A 21,934-nucleotide genomic window follows, 5' to 3' on the forward strand; every position below is an offset into this window, starting at 1 on the left:
TACGTAATGAATGCTATAAAGAAAAGTACGTAGCTGCTTGAATACTTAACTTTAATCCATCATTTGTATACAGCATTCTTGATGATACAAGTGAGACTCTCTAGATATGGTTAATGGCGCCTTGCTAGGTCGTAGCCATGGACTTAGCTGAAGGCTATTCTAACTATCTCTCGGCAAATGAGAGAAAGGCTTCGTCAGTGTAGTCGCTAGCAAAGTCGTCGTACAACTGGGCCGAGTGCTAGTACGTCTCTCTAGACCTGCCGTGTGGTGGCGCTCGGTCTGCAATTACTGACAGTGGCGACACGCGGATCCGTCGTATACTAGCGGACCGCGGCCGATTTAAAAGCTACCACCTAGCAAGTGTGGTGTCTGGCGGTGACACCACATTCCTCCCCCGCAAATCGGCGAACGGTTGTGTTATAAGGCTTCCCCATGTTGACATATGCGACGAGGTGGGAAGCCTAACAACAGGCGAGGCCGTGCCACCCGCACCCGGCCATTCGGTTCGAGGGGAGCTAGGAAACGCCTGAAAACCTAGTCCAGGGTGCACGCCAACATGAGGTGTATGCGCCCGTAGATTGTCAGGAGGAGCTGAAGGGTCGATCTCCATTGAGTCGGAGCACCCGACTGGCGAAGATGACAGCTGGTCCGGAGCGGGCAAGAGTTCCATGGCGGAGGACATCTGGGCACGGGAAGCGATCGGCGGCGCATGACCCAGGGAGGCGCCCGGCGGTTGCAGCGACGCGTCCACTGCGGGCGGCGCCGGCGGCGGCTGCGGCGGCGGCGCGGCGCCATGGGGCAAAATGGAAGGCATCGTCGGTAACACCTGGGGATGAGGCAAGCCAGTAGATGGGTCCCCAGGGCGCTGACCGCACGGCACCGTCGCTGAAAGCAGACGGGGAGCGGCAGAACCCGTGCGACGACAGAGGCGCAGCTGGTTGAGATGCCGACGCACCTCACCAGAGGCCCCCAAAACCAGATATATCGCGCAGCCGAGGCAGCGAAGAATGCGCCCTGCGAGCCAACGCCGTGAACCGCGATAGTTGCGATAGTATACAACGTCGCCAGGAGCAAAAGCAGGCGTCTGCCGCTGCACAGGAACCTGATGCGGCGGATGCAGCAAAGACATCAAGGTTCGATGAGGACGACCGTGCAACAATTCAGCCGGCGAGCGACCATCTCGGGGCTGAGAGCGATACGAGGACAAAAAGAGCAACAAGGCGTCCTCCCGAGAATCCGATTCTTTCAACTTCAACATCTGTGACTTGAAAGTCCGGACCAATCGTTCAGCGGCACCGTTTGAGTGAGGCGAAAACGGCGCGGATGTCAGATGTTGAATACCATTGGCCTTGCAGAATGACTGAAATTCTGCGGACATGAATTGTGGGCCATTGTCGGAAACAATAGTCTGTGGAAGACCTTCAATGCAAAAGATAGCGGACAACACTTGGATGGTGGCAGAAGACGTCGTGGAAGACATCCGGACAACAAAAGGAAAATTACTGAAGGAATCAACAACAACCAACCATCGAGCATTCCAAAATGGACCAGCAAAATCGATGTGTAAGCGTTGCCAAGGGAAAGTGGCTTTTGGCCATGCAAAGAATTTCCGCGGTGGCGCGGATTGTTGTTCGGCACACGCCATGCAAGAAGAGCACATATTCGTAATCGCAGCATCGATTCTGAACCAAGTACAGTGCTGACGAGCAAGTTGTTTCGTTCACAATATACCCCAATGTCCTTGGTGGAGAAGCTTTAAGACAGACGACTGTAACGAAAGTGGGACCACGACCCTGGACTGATCATTATCAGAACGCAACAGCAAAACACCAAGTCGTACAAAAAGTCGCTCCCTGTGAGAAAAAAATCAGCGAACCAACGGATCCTCGATCCGTGACGTTGACAAAGGCCATTGCGTAGCAACAAAACGCAAAACAGCAGCAAGGACAGGGTCGGCAGCTGTGGCTGCTGCTACACGACGAAAATCAATCGGAAACGATTCGACCACATCATCGGTTTCCGCATCAATGAACATGCAAGCAAGTTCAGAAGAATCGAATGCTCTATCCTCAGCATCAGGCAAACGGGACAACGCATCGGCGTTTCCGTGCTTAGCAGTGGACCGATACAAGATATCGTAGCGGTACTGCGAGAGGAAAATAGACCAGCGAATGAATTTCTGCGCTGTACGTGGAGGTACAGGTTGTTCGGATGAAAAAGCGATGTCAAAGGTTTGTGGTCTGTGATGATGGTAAAGTGACGACCATACAAGAAATCATGAAACTTGGTAACACCAAACACGAGAGCCAAAGCTTCTTTCTCGATCTGTGAATAATTTCTTTGCGCAGACGACAGCAATTTGGACGCAAAGGCAATAGGGCGATCATGCGATCCATCTTTGTGCGCAAGCACAGCACCGATCCCGAAATCCGATGCATCTACCATCAACAAAAGGGGTTTCTGGGGATCGAATGGCGTAAGGCAAGTATTAGAAAGCAACGCCGATTTCAACTGTCGAAAAGGCGCGTTCGCATTCCGTCGACCAGACGAACGGAACACCCTTACGGCGTAAGCGATGAAGAGGAGCTGAAATGGAAGAGGCATGCGGAATATATTTATTATAATAGTTAATTTTTCCCAACACACTCTGTAGCTGCTTCAAATTCTGCGGCGAAGGCAAGTCCTGTATGGCACGGAGGTGCTCTGGACTCGGATGTATGCCTTGGGCATTGAGTACATGTCCCAGATATGGCAAGTCATGAGCAAAAAACATACATTTGTCCTTCCTCAAGTGAAGACCATTCTGTCGCAAGACCTGAAATAATGTTCGTAGATTGATTAAATGGTCTTCTGCTGTCTTTCCGGAGATCACAATATCGTCCAGATAGTTTGCTGCAGTAGGGACCGACGCACAAACAGTTTGTAAATATTGCTGAAACAATGCAGTGGCGGATGCACACCCGAATGGCAGTCTTTTGAATCGGTACAATCCAAGATGTGTGTTAACCACCAATACGCGCTGGGATTCTGCGTCCACCGGTATTTGCAAGTACGCATCTGCTAGGTCCAACTTTGAAAAATATTTTCCCGGGCACAGTTTGTCAAAAAGATCTTCCAGGCGGGGTAAAGGAAAAGTTGCAGTCACAAGTTGTGGGTTCACTGTTGCCTTGAAGTCCATGCAAAGTCTCAATTTTCCGGAAGGTTTGTGCAAAATGACTAAGGGTGAAGCCCAGAGAGAAGCCTGCACACGTTCAATTACACCTTGTGATTCTAAATCGTTTAATGTTCTTGCGACCTCATCACGCAATGCGTGGGGAACATTGCGCGCTCTGAAAAATTTCGGTTGCGCGTTTACTTTCAGTTCCAAATGTGCTTCGTAGTTCTTAGCGCAACCAAGGCCTGGTGCAAAAATGTCTGCAAATTCCTCACATAGACGAGAAACACTGGCGGAAGGCACAGTGTGGTTCACTGATAGGACCTGATTTACGATAGACAAGTTAAACAACTGAAATAAATCTAAACCAAACAACTTCACTGCAAAAGAAGAACGAAGAACGTAAAATGACACAAGTTTTGTTTGTCCCTTGTATGTTGCAAGAAGGCTGCACTGCCCGAACACAGGGATATGCTGTCCAGAATAACTAGTGAGCTGAACATTTGCGGCACGCAATGGAGGTACTCCCAGTTGTTTGTACGTGGCGTGATTGAGTAGTGAAACCGCAGCTCCGGTATCGAGCTGGAATGGTATCACGTTGCCATTAATTTCCAAGTCTACAAAAAGTTTATTATCCTGCGGACGACAAAAGCGACTGTCTCATGCAACGTGAACTGTTTCTGGGACAGAAGCACTGGCGACTTGACGGGATTTCCGTCGACGTCGACGCACACTTTTTGTGAGATGAACACAGTCACTGTTAGAGAGAGGAGCACTGGACGGTGTGGAATTAACTACATGAATGTCCATGGGCGAAGGTTCACGAGCCTGAGAGTTCTTGGTTCGATTCCGGCGCGAAGCAAAGGGCCTGGAATGGTTGTGAGTGTCCGATCTAAGCTTTTTCTGGCAAACACTTTGAACATGTCCTTTTTTATTACAGAAAAAGCAAATAGCTTGGTGTGACGGGCAATTCTCACGCGAGTGTCTAGTAGCACACCGCGGGCATGATTTCAGCACTGCATTTGCTTGCTTGCGCAGGACACGTGGCTGCGCGGACGTGCGCGAGGGCTGTTTACAGTTCCGTGCAGCTCGCCCGGCGGGCCGGTTAATGTGACACACAGCTGGCGAAGTTTCAAATGATTCCTGAGTAAGTCAAGTGTGTCTTGCCTATCCAATATGTCAATCACTTGTTGAAGGGAGGGATTGACTAGTTTCAAAATCTGTTCCCATATGCAAACATCAGAAACGTTCTGTGCAATTGCATCACGCACCATAGTATCTGAATAAGGGAGTCCACATTCACACTCAAAAGCACAATCCCTTGTTAGGCCTTGCGAAGTTGCAATCCACTCCCTATTAGTTTGACCGGCCGTACGTCTTGTACGAAAGAACGTATACCGTTTTGCAACGACATTGACGGTTTCCTTGAAATAGGCATCTAAAGCAGACAAAATTTCTTCGTAGGACAGAGTTGCTACGTCGCGTCGGGGAAACAATTTCACTATCACACGGTAGGTGGACACACCTACACACGAAAGCAAAAACGGCTGCCGCTCATTACCTTGAATACTGTAGGCGGCGAGATGGAATCCAAATTGGCGTGACCACTCCGCCCATGTTTCCACGTCTGGCCGAAAATTACGGAATGGTGGTGCAACTGCGTTTTTTGGCTGCGGTAGCGATGAAGTGGCGGCGGCCGCATCGTTTTGCAGTGCACGTTGACCCTGGACGAGCTGTCCAAGGGCATCCAATAACGCCTGCGTCTGCTGATTCTGCAAGCGATATAATTCGGACAGTACATCTGGAGAATGTGGCGAAGCCATGACACAAATAAATCAGAGCAATACGAACGCGAAAGCCTCTTTTAAGACTCGTCGCCAAAATGTAGTGGACTGACAAGACAGCCAGTCCACAGAGACGGGTAACCGAAAGGCACGCGTTTACACATGCAGGCTTGCTTTATGTCTGAAACAGGATACGTAATGAATGCTATAAAGAAAAGTACGTAGCTGCTGGAATACTTAACTTTAATCCATCATTTGTATACAGCATTCTTGATGATACAAGTGAGACTCTCTAGATATGGTTAATGGCGCCTTGCTAGGTCGTAGCCATGGACTTAGCTGAAGGCTATTCTAACTATCTCTCGGCAAATGAGAGAAAGGCTTCGTCAGTGTAGTCGCTAGCAAAGTCGTCGTACAACTGGGCCGAGTGCTAGTACGTCTCTCTAGACCTGCCGTGTGGTGGCGCTCGGTCTGCAATTACTGACAGTGGCGACACGTGGATCCGTCGTATACTAGCGGACCGCGGCCGATTTAAAAGCTACCACCTAGCAAGTGTGGTGTCTGGCGGTGCCACCACAATAACATTTAATATATTTACTTAGTTAACTAATAAATTTATTAATTTGGCAGATAATAAAAAGGTGGAAGAAAACACTAGTGAAAACATTGTCCTTACGATAGTATGCTGCAGTAGTCGCCTCATAGAAGTAGTCCGACTCTGATGCAAACAAGTATTCGTAAGTTTCCCACTTGTGTGGCCTTCAGCATGTAGCCTTCTCACCCACACGCCTTCTGGGAATAGCGCAGTAATAGAGAAGCCAGAGCATTGCGCAGATTAGCCACTCTCCTGTACGCCAGACCTGATCTATGCAGTCCGATGTTGATTTCCTCGTCACTACTTCTGATCAGCAGGAACATAATACCTTAACTGGTGCGGATGTCTGAATGACCAGTACATCAGGAGTAGCTATAGTTATCGAGTAGAGAGGGAAAAGATCCATGTACCAAATATATGACGATACGCTATCCACTTACATTAACGTGAACATCCGTCAGAAGCCTGAATAACCACCTTTCGCAGCGCGGACCGCTACGAAACGTCCAGGCTATCCTTGCACACTTGCCGTACCAACCCAAACCTCCGTTATGTCGCACTGTCTGCATCCTTGTATCGCAGCCCACTAAATTCACCCGGGTTCAAGTTTCCGTCTGTAAAGCTTGTCCTACTGCGTTAAAACTTTAACATAAGATTATGCCTCTTAATGAGAAGATTATGAAAACATTTAAAATTTTTAATTTCGGTCACTGCTTGCATGAAATAGTGAAAATCAAATTTTTTGCCTCCTTGTATAGCCTAGGTTTACCGATGCAGCTGAAATCACCAGACCTCTGGTTCAGATTGTATACCAGTTAGGATCTCTCAGAGTATGCTGATACAATAGCGCCATACTTAGTAACCATATACAACCACTCACTCGACGAAATATCGGCACCCAAACTTTGGAAAGTGGCACAAGTCATACCAGTATCTAAGAAAGGAAATAGGATCAATCTGCTGAATTACAGACCCGTATAGCTATTGTCGATTTGCAGTACGATTTTTGAACATGTGATGTGTTCGAACATTACGAATTAACTCGAAAAAAAACGGTTTATTGACAAACAGCCAACATGGATTCTGAAAATATCGTACTACGAAACACAACTGCTTCTTTAATCTCACGGAGTAATGACTACTATCGACAGGGGATATCAAATTGATTCCATGTTTTTAGATTTCCAGATGGCTTTTGTCACCGCTCCTCAAAATCGACTTCTAATCAAGTTGTGTGCCTACGCACTATCCTCTCTGTAGCGCGACTGGATTCGTGATATCTTGTCAGAAACTGATTGAAAATCATCGTGCAAAACAGAAGTACACTAGTGGCCATTAAAATTGCTACACCAAGAATAAATGCAGATGATAAACGGGTATTCATTGGACAAATATATTATACTACAACTGACATGTGATTACATTTTCACGCAATTTGGGTGCATAGATCCTGAGAAATCAGTACTCAGAACAACCACCTATGGCCGTAAGAACGGCCTTGATACGCCTGGGCATTGAGTCAAACAGAGCTTGGATGGCGTGTACAGGTACAGCTGCCAATGCAGCTTCAACACAATACCGCAGTTCATCAAGAGTAGGGACTGGCGTATTGTGACGAGCCATTTGCTCGGTCACCATTGACCAGACGTTTTCAGTTGGTGAGAGATCTGGAGAATGTGCTGGCCAGTGCAGCAATCGAACATTTTCTGTATCCAGAAAGGCCCGTACAGGACCTGCAACATGTGGTCGTGCATTAGCCTGCTGAAATGTAGGGTTTCGCAGGGATCGAATGAAGGGTAGAGCCACGGGTCTTAACACATCTGAAATGTAACGTCCACTGTTCAAAGTGCCGTCAATACGAACAAGGGGTGAGCGAGACGTGTAACCAATGGTACCCCATACCATCACGCCAGGTGATACGCCAATATGGCGATGACGAATATACGCTTCCAATGTGCGTTCACCGCGATGTCGTCAAACACGAATGAGACCATCATGATGCTGTAAACAGAACGTGGATTCATCCGAAAAAATGACGTTTTGCCATTCGTGCTCCCAGGTTCGTCGTTGAGTACACCATCGCAGGCTCTCCTGTCTGTGATGCAGCGTCAAGGGTAACCGCAGCCATGGTCTCCGAGCTGATAGTCCAAGCTGCTGCAAACGTCGTCGAACTGTTCGTGCAGATGGCTGTTGCAGATGGCTGTTGTCTTGCAAACGTCCCCATCTGTTGACTCATGGATCGAGACGTGGCTGCACGATCCGTTACAGCCATGCGGATAAGAGGCCTGTCATCTCGACTGCTAGTGATACGAGGCCGTTGGGATCCAGCACGGCGTTCCGTATTACCCTCCTGAACCCACCAATTCCTTATTCTGCTAACAGTCATTCGACGTCGACCAACGCGAGCAACAATGTCGCGATACTATAAACCGCAACCGCAATCGCGATAGGCTACAATCTGACCTTTATCAAAGCCAAAAGCGTGATGGTAGTGATGGTACGCATTTCTCCTTCTTACACGAGACATCACAACAACGTTTCACCTGGCAACGCCGGTCAACTGCTCTTTGTGTATGAGAAATCGGTTGGAAACTTTCCTCATATCAGCACGTTGTAGGTGTCGCTACAGGCGCCACCCTTGTGTGAATGCTCTGAAAAGCTAATCATTTGCATATCACAGCATCTTCTTTCTGTCGGTTAAATTTCGCGTCTGTAGCACATCATCCTCGTGGTGTAGCAGTTTTAATGGCCAGTAGTGTAATATGTGGCGTTCTCCAAGGAAGTGTTATAGGACCTCTTTTGTTCCTGATCCAAATAAACGATTTAGGGGACAGTCTGTGGAGCCCTTTAAGATTGTTTGCAAATGATGCTGTCATTTACCTTCTTTTAAAGTCATCACAGGATCAAAACAAATTCCAAAATGATTTAGTCAAGATATCCGTAAAATCCGAAAAATGGCATTGACTCTAAATAACGTAAAGTGTGCTAAAAGGAATCCAATAAATTTCGATTACACGATAAATCTCACAAATCTAAAGATTGTATATTCAACTAAATGATTAGGGATTACATTTACGAAAAACTTAAACTGGAATAATCACACAGATAATGTAGTGTGGAAAGCAAACCGAAGACTGCTATTTCTTAGCAGTACACATAGAAAATGCAACAAGTCTACAAAGAGACTACCTACATTAGGCTTTTTACTGGAGTATTGCTGAGCGGTGTAGGATCCGCATCAAATATGACTGACGGTGGCCATCCAAAAGGTCAAAAGAAGGGCAGCTCGTTTTGTATATTACAAAATAGGGGAGAGAGTGCGACAGTTGTGATACACGAATTTCTGGTGGCAGTCATCAAAACAAAGCCGTTTCCCGTTGCGGCAGGATATTCTCAAGAAATTTCAGTCAGCAACTTCCTCCTCAGTTCGAAAATATTTTGTTGGCGCCCACCTACAATAGGGAGAAATGATTATAATTATAAAACCACAGAAATCAGAGCTCAAGCGGATAGATTTAATGTTCGTTTTTCCCGCGTGCTGTTCGAGAGTGGAACAGTAGAGAAATAGGTTGAAGGCAGTTCGATGAACACTCTGCCAGGCACTTAACTGTGAATTGCAGAGTAATCATGTAAATAGGCATGTAGATAGAAGCCGCTAGATAGGCAGCCTGCAACGAGTTGCGTAGTCCATGCCCCAGGATAGTTGCTTACAAGTGGGACAGTACAATCTTCCTCTCACCGATTTCATTCGTATTGATAGAGTGTTTATGGTACGGCTGGGATTTCAGCACTGGTAAACAGAAAGACACAATTCTCAACGGTTTCTGAGAAAATCGAGTTTGAAAATTATAGGCGTTCTAATGCTGTGCGCTTTGTAGGGCCGCTCGTGTTGACGCAGTCCGAACGAGTAAGCGCTTAGTCCCGTAAGAGAAAGATCTGTCGATCGAATCTCGCTGCAGGTCTTCCTTCTTTTTGTAACTTTCAAATGATAGCGCACAGCAATCAGTCGTTCTTTTCTTGCAGGTTTCATTTGGCAAGTCTATATTTCAGCTATTGTCTAGCCATTATCAATGCACCATTTCATAGTGTCAATGCATATTCTAGTACATCAGTCCTCTGTTGTTCGGGCATCTGTCACAGTTCTTCCCCTACTGTATATACATACTGAATACATAAACAGCTACTGTATAATCATTATACAGAACTCCTGAAAGAACTGTGACAGAAGCCCGAACAACAGGGAACTTAAGTACTAGAATTGCAGTGATACTATGAAATGGTGCATTGATAATTGCTAGGCAACAGCCGAAATCTAGATTTTCCGAATAAAACCTGCAAGAAAAGGACGACTGACTGCAGTCCTCTATCATTTGATAGTCATACAACGGTTTTTGAGTGCACCCACGTTCTTAATGGAAGGTGACCTGATTCTTTTTGTGAGTTGCCTGCACCAATACTGGTGATAGGCTTCATTATTGTGTGACGATCGAGAACCGTTTATGATTCTAAAGCAAGTTTATTTTGCACGAGACACATTGAATAATCTAAGGACACGCTAAAACTGGGCGTTCATTACATCAGTATGTCGCGATAACTATTGTTCTCTACGTTTCTGCGATCAGTCTTATCTTGATTCGTGCAGTGCTGCGTATGTTACACATTATACTTGTCACAAATGTAAATACAATAATATGAATAAAATGACTATAGTGATTTGATTGAAATTTCTAGTACATAATTTCTTCATTTCCAGTCTCCTTAAGATAAAAAACTCTCTCTATTTTTTCATGTTAATGATTAGGTATACAGTAAGAAAATTATTAAGTATTTGTACTTTTGCACTATCACAATAAATCTGTTGCTGGAAATTCATGGGAATGACAAGAAAATGAGATTCGGTCCAGAGACCTTGTGCTTATGCAACAAGGCACTTACTTGCTCAGGAGCGGACTCCGTTAACTAGCGACGCTACAAAGCATACAGCATGAGCACGCCTACAATGTTCAATCATGTTTTTTTCCATAAACGGTTGAGAGTTGTGTCTTCCTGTTTACATATGTTAAAGTCCTAGTCGTGTTCTACACACACTTTCAACACAAATCAAATCGATGAGAAGAAGCTCGTACGGTTCCCTTGTTAGTAATATACAGGGAGTATCAAAAAGAATCATCCGATTTGGTACGTCTATATTTCTGAAACTAATAAACATATACAATGAATTTTGTTTTTTAGTGAACGGGAAACTCAAAAAGTTTTTTCATACCTTTTCATAGGTGGTTAATATTCCCCTCTAGAGACGCACGGCATACGTCAATGCGGTATTCAAATTATTCCCACACTGCACGGAGCATGTCGTGAGTTACAGCTTCCACAGCTGCTGTTATAAGATGTCTCACTTCATTCACTATTGTTGGTAATGAAGGCACATAAACAGAGTCGTTTATAAACCCGCACAAGAAATAATGACATGCATTTAGGTCCAGTGACGCTGGGGGGCAATAATGTAAGGCTGAAACATTTGGTCCAGTGCGGGCGATCCATCGTTTCGTAATCCTTTGATTTAAAAATTCCCGCACTTCCAGATACCAATGTGGCGTATCCCCATCCTGTTAGTAAATGAAGTCGTTCGAATCAGTCTCAAGCTGTGGGATAAGAAAGTTCTCATCCAAATCGAGATATGTGCTTCATGTAACAGTCTTCTCGGCAAGGAAAAAGGAACCATACATCTTTTCCCCTGAAACAACACAAAATTTTGGAAAGTCCCTCTCATGTTGAACAACTTCATGTGGTTGTTCGGTATCACGTATTCTCACATTATGACGGTTCACCTTTCCATTTATATGGAATGTTGCATCGTCACCAAACACTAGGAGTGGAAGGAAACTGTCATACTGCACCTTGTAAAGAACTAAATTACGGAACTCCACACGTTGTTGTTTGTCACCTTCACGAAGAGCTTGCAGTAGCTGAATTTTGTACGGTTTCATGTGTAAACGTCGACGCAACACACGCCAGACCGGCGTCGGGAACATGTTGACCTGTCGAGTTGCACGCCGAACGGATTTCTGCGGACTCCTTGTGAAACTATGGTGGATGCGTTCGACTTCTGTGTCAGACACTCGGGGAGGACCCGGCGAATTATCTTTATGCAAACAACGTGTTTCTCGGAACTGTTCATGCCATCGTCAAATGCTTTATACTCTATGAAGATCCCCACCATACCTAGTACTAATGCCACACTGAACTGTTATTACTGACCCGCACTGCGCAAAACGTAGAACACAAATCTCTTTCTGTTGTCCCGATACCATTTTTACTAGAACTGAAATGGGCGCACACTGCTGCTACCTAGCAGGAACCTTCTGAAACTCAAGAGTTTGCTGTTTGGTTGGTTGGTTGGTTGGTTGGTTGTTTTGGGGAAGGAGACCAGACAGCGAGGTCATCGGTCTCATCGGATTAGGGAAGGACGGGGAAGGAAGTCGGCCGTGCCCTTTGAAAGGAACCATCCCGGCATTTGCCTGGAGCGATTTAGGGAAATCACGGAAAACCTAAATCAGGATGGCCGGACGCGGGATTGAACCGTCGTCCTCCCGAATGCGAGTCCAGTATTTGCTGTTTCCAACATACGATGTTCACACACATATCTCAAATAACATAACAGTTATGATTTTTTAAATCGGATGATTCTTTTTTATACATCCTGTACATAGCATTTAAAAATGTTTCCTTGGTAATTTGTACGTAGAAGAATTACGGAATACAAAATGTAGCTCACAAGAAACCGCCAGCGCGACATACATTTCCTTTTCTGCTGTTTTTATTTCTAAACGATAATATTATTCTACAGATCGTTAATCTTACAATGTCCTTTTATTTGTTCTTAGTGACATTTTACGTCGTTAAGTCATTATCAGACAGCATAAAAAGAGGTAATTTTTTAAAAAAATTACGAGTAAACAAGTTTCATCATGACAGATCTTTGTGAAAAATACACAACTATATCACGATAGAATTTGTTTATTTATAATTCATGTAAGCGATATCCAACTCTACACCATGCTTGCGAACTTTTAATTTTTAAAAAACATTACTCCTGTTTCTAGTATTCATTTCACACTACTGGCCATTAAAATTGCTACACCAAGAAGAAATGCACATAATAAACGGGTATTCATTGGACAAATACATTATACTCGAAGTACATGTGAGTACATTTTCACGCAATTTGGCTGCGTAGATCCTGAGAAATCAGTACCCAGAACAACCACCTCTGGCCGTAATAATGGCCCTGATACGCCTGGACATTGAGTCAAACAGAGCTTGGATGGCGCGTGTACTGGTGCAGCTGTCCATGCAGCTCTTCTACAAGATACCACAGTTCATCAAGAGTAGTGACTGGCATATTGTGACGAGCCAGTTGCTCGGCCACCATTGACCAGACGTTTTCAATTGGTGAGAGATCTGGAGAATGTGCTGGCCAGAGCAGCAGTCGAACATTTTCTGTATCCAGAAAGGCCCGTACAGGACCTGCAACATGTGGTCTTGCATTATCCTGCTGAAATGTAGGGTTTCGCAGGGAGCGAATGAAGAGTAGAGCCACGGGTCGTAACACATCTGAAATGTAACGTCCACTGTTCAAAGTGCCGTCAATACGAACAAGAGGTGACCGAGACGTGTAACCAACGGCACCCCATACCATCACGCCGGGTGATACGCCAGTATGGCGATGACGAATACACGCTTCCAATGTGAGTTCACCGCGATGTCGCCAAACACGGATGCGACCATCATGATGCTGTAAACAGAACCTGGATTCATCCGAAAAAATTATGTTTTGCCATTCGTGCACCCAGGTTCGTCGTTGTGTACACCATTGCAGGCGCTCCTGTCTGTGATGCAGCGTCAAGGGTAACCGCAGCCATGGTCTCCGACCTGACAGTCCAAGCTGCTGCAAACGTCCCCATCTGTTGACTCAGGGATCGAGACGTGGCTGCACGATCCGTTACAGCTGGGCGGATAAGATGCCTGTCATCTCGACTGCTAGTGATACGAGGCCTTTGCGATCCAGCACGGCGTTCCGAATTACCCTCCTGAACCCACCGATTTCATATTATGCTAACAGTCATTGTATCTCGACCAACGCGAGCAGCAATGTCGCGATACGACAAACCGCGATCCCGGTAGGCTACAATCCGACCTTTATCAAAGTCGGAAACGTGATGGTAGGCATTTCTCCTCCTTACACGGGGCATCATAACAACGTTTCACCAGGCAAAGCCGGTCAACTGCTGTTTGTGTATGAGAAGTCGATTGGAACCTTTCCTCATGTGAGCACGTTGTAGGTGTCGTCACCGGCGCCAACCTTGTGTGAATGCTCTGAAAAGCTAATCATTTGCATATCACTGCATCTTCTTCCTGTCGGTTAAATTTCGCGTCTGTAGCACGTCATCTTCGTGGTGCAGCAATTTTCCTGGCCAGTAGTTTAGTTGTTGTATAGCGGATTATCGATGTAAACTGTCAAGAACAATAAAGAATTAGACACAAGACCAGCTAACAGCGCGAATTTACTGCGCTGCGCTAGTGACGGCTTGATTATTCATTGCAGTGGCCGCGTGTGCTTTCAGGATGGATGGGGGCGGCGGCAGCGGGCAGGAGGGTCTGGTGCTGGACTCCCAGGCCGGCATGCTGTACGGCGAGTACCTGCAGCTGGACAAGGTGCTTAACGCCCAGCGGCCTCTCAGCGAGCAGAATGGCGTCGTCGTGCACGACGAACACCTCTTCATCGTCACCCACCAAGGTAGGGCTGTGCTGCCGCCTCATAGGTGCAACTCTGCCACATGGATGCGGCAATATGATGCACGCATGTGTGTTAGTGTTTGTATGTATGTGTGTGTGTGCGTAGGTAAGCTTCAGTATCTGATCAATTACGTCAGCGAGCTTTGGAGGAGATTGGACAATCTTGTGTTGCTGTCCTGGGCCAGATACCGGTTGTTGTTCCCTTGCCATGACCTATTGTGGCTTGTCAAAGGTGTGTGCCTTATGGTTCGGAAGCGGACATCCCCTCACACAGATTATGCTTTTTAAGGCCGGTATTAGACTATCAAATTTCTTTGACAAAGATACTTTCTCAACTATGGGCTCTGAGCACTATGCGACTTAACTTCTGAGGTCATCAGTCGCCTAGAACTTAGGACTAATTAAACCTAACTAACCTAAGGACATCACACACATCCATGCCCAAGGCAGGATTCGAACCTGCGACCGTAGCGGTCGCTCGGTTCCAGTCTGTAGCGCCTAGGACCACACGGGCACTCCGGCCAGCTTTGTCAACTGTATTTGATATAGTGTAATAAGGAACATTTGTCAATTGTTGCCTTTCGCCAAATTTATTTGATCAAATCTAGCGCCTTGCCTTAAGTTAGATCAACGAAACAAATCGTCTTCTGTTTAGTGCAAGCGGCTTGCATGTACAGGGTGACCAAAAAGTCAGTATAAATTTGAAAACTTAATAAACCACGGAATAATGTAGATAGAGAGGTAAAAATTGACACACATGCTTGGAATGACATGGTGTTTTATTAGGAAAAAAACACCCCATATCGCTAGACGCGTGAAAGATCTCTTGCGCACGTCATTTGGTGATGATCGTGTGTTCAGCCGCCACTTTCGCCATGCTTGGCCTCCCAGGACCCCAGACCTCAGTTCGTGCGATTATTGGCTTTGGGGTTACCTGAAGTCGCAAGTGTATCGTGATCGACTGACATCTCTAGGGATGCTGAAAGACAACATCCGACGCCAATGCCTCACCATAACTTCGGACATGCTTTGCAGTGCTGTTCACAACATTATTCCTCGACTACAGCTATGGTTGAAGAATGATGGTGGACATATTGAGCATTTCCTGTAGAGAACATCATCTTTGCTTTGTCTTACTTTGCTATGCTAATTATTGCTATTCTGATCAGATGAAGCGCCATCTGTCGGACATTTTTTGAACGTTTGTATTTTTTTGGTTCTAATAAAACCCCATGTCATTCCAAGCATGTATGTCAATTTGTAGCTCTCTATCTACATTATTCCGTAATTTATTCAGTTTTCAAATCTATACTGACTTTTTGATCACCCGGTATTTTGTAATATGGGATGAAACAAAATATTTTTCCTTCTTTTAGACAGCAAGACGGGAGTCCATTCTCATATTCAAAGCGAATTACAGTAGTCTTCACTGACAAATTTGTATGAGAAGTCAAAACCATAAAAACGGAAAGCAAAGTTCATTGTCACCACTGGTGTTTATTTGTTCACTGAAGAGGGAATTAAAGAACTGTTGTTAGTCAGGGACACAAAATTAGGACAGTGCTATTCATTGATGATGCAGCAGTGGTAGCTGCAACTGAATATTGCAGCAAATGTAATGGAATATCTGCTACCTGTAGGTTAAATGGCTCTGAGCACTATGGGACTCAACTGCTGTGGTCATCAGTTCCCTAGAACTGAGAACTTCTTAAGCCTAACTAACCTAAGGACATCACACACATCCATGCCCGAGGCAGGATTCGAACCTGCGACCGTAGCAGCAGCGCGGCTCCGGACTGGAGCGCCTAGAACCGCACGGCCACCGCGGCCGGCTGTAGGTTAACATAGGCGAATAAGGAAGAAAGTGTCACAAGCAGACATGGTATAGTACTACCTGTTGTAGCCAATAACGATAAATGTGATGGGTACACGCAAGGCTTAGAAGTAAGGACAAGGTCAAAAGGTCTTTTATCAATATAAAAAGCAATTAACATCCAAGAAAGTAAAGATTGTGCCTAGTTTTGAGCGTATTAAAATGAGTCTGAAATCCGTAAATAAATTCGCGAAACGAATTACAATCGGCGTAAAGAATCATGAAGTACTTAGCAAGCATGTGGATATACTAATAATCAGTTCCCTTTGAACTTGAACACAGGTCGCTAGTCATTTCTCATGTTCGAGGCTTTTCGATGATACATTTACAAATCGGTTAATGCGAACTGTATACTTTAAATTGTACTCAGACTTAATTATTATACTAGTTGACAAGCCCAGAATAGCCCAGGTATTCATATTGCCAGTCTTCTATTAGGAATAAGAACAAAAAAAAAGAACTGTATTTGTTGTGTAATATTGAAAAAATTTCATTTCCGTATGTTGATGAAAACAGCTCTGATATGATGATTATACAAAGAAATATGCATAATGTACACATGTATAATATGTAATGGTAACATAAAGTCACACAGGAATAATGCAACAATACTGCAAATCACTAGGAGTGCTGCACAATTGCTGTATTGAAATTTAGTGACCAGTACAGCAATTGTGCAGCACCAATTTGCATGAAAACGTTACGAGACGAACTGGCCATTTGGATGCACTTTAATAACTTTTCTTATGTTTTGACCATCCTATTTTTATTTCCAAAAACACCTTAAGCGTTTTGACATTACGTCATTTTCAAAGGGTACAAAATACAGTAAAAAACTGATATAAAAAGATACGAAAATATGTTACATTTCAGCATTGGTGTGAGACATAGTACGACGACTGCAGTATGGCTTTCTACCTTACCAGTGTTATGTCAATCATCTAAAATTGTTTATTAGATACATTGTATCACGTCAACATTCTCAGTCACGAGACGCGTGCAAACTGCTACCAAGGGAAAATTTTGGAAAACAAGAGGACTAAATTGCTAGGTGGTGTTGGAATACATAGTACATGCTGCATTTTGTTTTGTTAACAACCACTATCTTCATAGTTATATCGTGTGAAATAATTTCATCAGTAAACATGGAAATCACTTTACAATGATTTACAAAAAGGCGTTTCTTTACAGAACAACGTTTAACAAATCTTTTGAGTGGTCGAAATTAATACATTGGATGAATGCGTTGATTGGCATTGGGGCAAGCTGTCTGTTAACAAACAATTTACAGCATATAAACTAACAGCATCAGTAAAAGTTCATAAACATCACTTCTATAAGAATTTACAAAGTCTAGAAATACCAGCTGAGGCATGTAGCATACACTTATGAGGAACAGCTGACGTTGCTGTTTCCACCAATGGGAACAAATGCTCCAGGTACAGAGCCCTTATAGTTCTGCTGCCATCCTGGGGCCTCAGTAGAGGCGACTCATTACAGCTGACCTAATGATCTGCATGTAAATTTTCTGTCACCAACCAGGCCATCATTTACAACAGGACATTCTTGACTTGTAGTTTTGTAAGCGATTTGGTCATCACAGAACAGCCTGTTTCATGCAATTTACTCATATGTCGGGAAAAACACTATCATTTCTAGGTTTCTCAATGAGCTATCATTCAAGTTTGGCTATTTTATAATTAGAGGCTATAAAGTACGAAATAACACAGGACTTGCAGTGATACATATTTTTAAAAACACAATCGTTACAATAATAATAAAAGCAGTCATGATTCCACAAGCATAGATACAGTCGATTTCTATTAGTTTTATGAGCGAAATTGGTGTATTTTGAGAGCATTCTGTGTTTTCGAATTACAAACTGCCTTGCACAAGGGCATTACATTCATTTCTGACATTTGATATCACTCCTCATCACTTTTTTGTAACATCCAGAGTAGGTGAAAAACTATAAACTATGTGCATCCAGACTTTAACCAGTCCTTGTAATAGAACTTCCTAACATTGCCCTATAATATTTTACTGTGTCTCACTATTCAAATATATCAAAAAATGCCTGTACAGGTGCAAGACCATAACCCACAAGCTGTCAATCACAAGAGAGGGCTCTTGTGTTGTTTTTTCATAAGCAGTGTGATACATCATGTTTCACTTGTAACACATCCAAGCAGTGTAGGATTGCAGCATTGTACACCACCATACATTTTGTTTTTCTACCATGATTTCGAGGTCTGTGTCAGGTTAGAAGCTGGAAATCACATGGTGTAAACTATGCTGCTCCCACAACATACACAATGGTAGAAATAAAACACAGAAGCATTGTTTCTTATTGACAAAAATGTAGAACACATCACAATATATGGAAACTGGAAGGGTTTGCGGCATTATGGAGCATTTACAAACAGCTGTCTGAAGATGATGACCTATGCAGTTAATCTCAACTCCCACACTGATGGGGCAGCAGATGTCTTGGTGTTCCATTTCAAAGAGACCAAGAGAATTGTTTCTTCATTTTGCAGCATGTTGCGAATGGATTCCATGGCCCATGGTAGGCCTGAGTTAGTGTTCGAATGTGGATCCACCTCTAATTATATCTGGAATGGTGCCTAGAGATGGATCCACAATGCCTTACATCTGGGACATGGTTCAAAAGTGGATCCACTAAACATTTTATTCGGAATGGTTTCTAGAGTAAGACCTGCAATGCATTATATCTGAGATAAGGTTTGGAGGTGGATCCACCAGTGAGAGGACAGGGTCATGTTTGAGAGAGCCATCCATGACACTCGTATAGATATACACATACAGAAAGTAGAGCAAATGCACTGCATCTGTAGAATATATGGTTGTGAGTGACTGGGTGCATTCGAGTACATTGTTATACTATACTGTCTAACATTCAAATCTATCTTGACTCACAAAGGACTATCTCCCTCTATCCAACAGACGTGTAGCACACAAAAAAAGGAATTGAGATGATCATGAGCCGTCATCATGGATCTTTGAGAGTATAAAAGGAGGTACGATAGGTGCAGCAGGGTGTCTTCAAATGTTGTTATTACTGAAGAATTTAGACAATATTGTCACGAAATACAGGCAATATAACTTGCATTGGAGATGTTATGCTCTGTAGCAGGAGGAATTTAAATGTTCTTACATCCCCTAAAGAATTGTTTGCTGAGCTGTAGAACTGTTGAAAATAATAAGTGGTTGAAGTCGAGACTTCACAATTGGTAATATACATGCGTAGTTTCTATATGTATGTGTGTGGAGTTGTCAGTGGTGGATGGTTGCAGTCCAAATGCATAACTTGCTAACTGTTCATCTATAAATTATGCTGCCAGGAAGACAAACTCTATAGGTAGGAAGAAGGGAAACTTTTATGGTCCAGGATGCTAAGAGCAGTTGGCACACGCCAATTAATGAATAAATTGTTACTAGGATAAAAAAAATCCCGAAATCTATAGTTATGTCTTGATAGAGCACAAACAAAAGTAGCAAAACTTATCTGGTAGGCAATAAGAGCATATACTTATGAGAAAAATATCAGAGCAGCATCAGAAATCAACCCTGTACACGTGTCAACTCCCTGTTGCAGATATGCAACTGTTTCCAGACTTTGAATTTCCATCAAGTGCATCGCTACATGAGTCTCCAGACAGGCTCTCTGATGTGTTGTAGCAGTATATGGAATTGATTCCAGGCTTCGAGTTTCCGATCTGCACCACTTGTTGACCCTCATCTAGGTATGAAGCTAGTTCTACTACACTTTTCATGATTGTCCAACCCAAAATGCATCCATGTAAACCATAAGGAAGAGGGGAATTCTTAGTTCTTTTATTATGCTGATGCAAAAGTCATGCAAATTTCCTCATATAAAATCAAACAACATATGGGTATTCCAGCAAGTATAACACCAGTTGTATGACATCGTCAATTTTTGTGCTGTATTGCGATTTTAGGTGCTCCTTGTGTAGCACCATGCATATAGTTGTCTAATTAGGGCTGATCTTTAAGATTAATTATATAATTTGGACCAATCTTTAATTCAGTTTCCCAACCACAATAAATAAAATACACTAAACTAACCTTCCTCTCCTGCATCTGGTCAGTTTCCATGTATTGGGGGATGCACTTGGGCTTTCCGTCCATAAGGATCAGGATTCGAGTCCCAGACAGCGCACCATCATTTTGAATTTCCCGCCAATTTCTATGGGAGGGGGTGGGGGCGGGACATCAGCATAGCCCTGGGACAAAGAAATTCCCGCCATTTTTGAAATTCCCACTATTCTTTGGATTTCTCTCCAAAATTCTAAATTCCCAATAAAATTCGAAATTTCCGCCATTAGGGCTGATGAGGGGGGAGGAGGGTAAGGGGGGAAGGGGAATGGGGCTGAGACCATTGTGCCAGCTGGGGGAAACACAGTGACACCATCCAGCGGCGATTGGGGGTAATTAACTGACCAATTTAATTAATTTCCATATCAATTTGATATCATAAATGCACCAGAAGCCCCATTACCCTACTACTCGGATCTTTCATCAAGAAACATAGCGCAGCTGGCCACAGCACTAGAATCGACATGACTCCACAACCTTGTCGGTGCCTTCCAGAACCTCATTGACTCTCTTCTTGCACATCTCGCAGTGGTCTGTGCTGCAAAAGTTGATTCTTCAAGATTTTGACAGGTGGTCACATTAATGTGACTGGATAGTCTATACTGAAAACAGTAATTGCCTGTATCATCTACTTAGGGTGTCCCGTTAACATGAACCTGATGAGTTGCATCTACTACAATGTCTTGAATCCAGTCAACAGATCTGGCCTGATACTCAGTAAGCTCATATTTGTTCAAGACACTGCGGAACTGCATCAAGTGTCTGCACATGCGCTGAAAAAATCCAAGGCGATCGATAAAAATTGTGACTAATTTTTCGTGAAAAAGTTTCGAAAATCGGTTGGGCTGATAGTTGGAATTTTCTGGTAACACCACATTTTCTGTTGGCTCTTGCTCCGCTAAGTATTGTGCTGTGAGTGGTTTGCTATTCTAAAAAATTTTATTCAACAGATTCTCAAAATTAAACTTAAAACACATATTCAGAAAATTTACGTGGTACTGTTTAAATTTCTATTATAAAACGAAGTGTATTTAATAGTTCAACATAGAGGAGAGCCACAATCAAATTTCACGTTTTTTTTAAAAAAAAAACAACATCAAAATTCACAATTTAAAAAGTAAATTATCTGAAAAACTCAGAAGTAACAATTCCTTAAATAATTCTACAAGTTCTTGGATCATGAAAATTCCACAGCGGCACTCAACAACACTGTTAATAAGACCCTGTGGAATACAACTAATGTTCAGTTATGGAATGATGGTAACACTGAACACAACAAGATTTAACAATAATGATAATTATTCTTGTGTAAAAAATGCCTCCTCTTTTTAGTAGTTCGGCAATTATTGCGTCATTTCCTGGAGAAGGTTTTTTTTTCACAATTCACCACCTGTACTTCTGTAAGAGTAGGCTCTTCCATTTTTGGTTCTGCTGTACGATATATCCATTTCTCCCAGTTAAGCTTCCAGCATTTCTTCGAAACATTCTCTCCCTCTGTCCGTCATTTTGCCGTTTTGCTTCAGCAGGTTTCCACCTTTATCTTTGCAGCGTACTATTTTAAGTTTATACCCTCGTGTTCCTTCTTTTAACTT

General features: G+C 43.6%; 1 protein-coding gene across 1 annotated transcript in view; it reads left to right on the forward strand.

Moving 5' to 3' along the window:
• LOC126095189 (tryptophan 2,3-dioxygenase) overlaps window positions 1-21,934 on the forward strand; it is a 458,240-nt gene that overhangs the window by 191,362 nt on the left and 244,944 nt on the right. Inside the window, exon 2 of the mRNA XM_049909922.1 lies at window positions 14,158-14,330. Within this exon, the coding sequence (XP_049765879.1) occupies window positions 14,158-14,330 (173 nt within the window). The remainder of the gene's footprint in view (window positions 1-14,157; window positions 14,331-21,934) is intronic.

Source organism: Schistocerca cancellata, chromosome 8 (assembly GCF_023864275.1).
Source record: "Schistocerca cancellata isolate TAMUIC-IGC-003103 chromosome 8, iqSchCanc2.1, whole genome shotgun sequence".
Taxonomy (NCBI): Eukaryota; Metazoa; Arthropoda; class Insecta; order Orthoptera; family Acrididae; genus Schistocerca; species Schistocerca cancellata.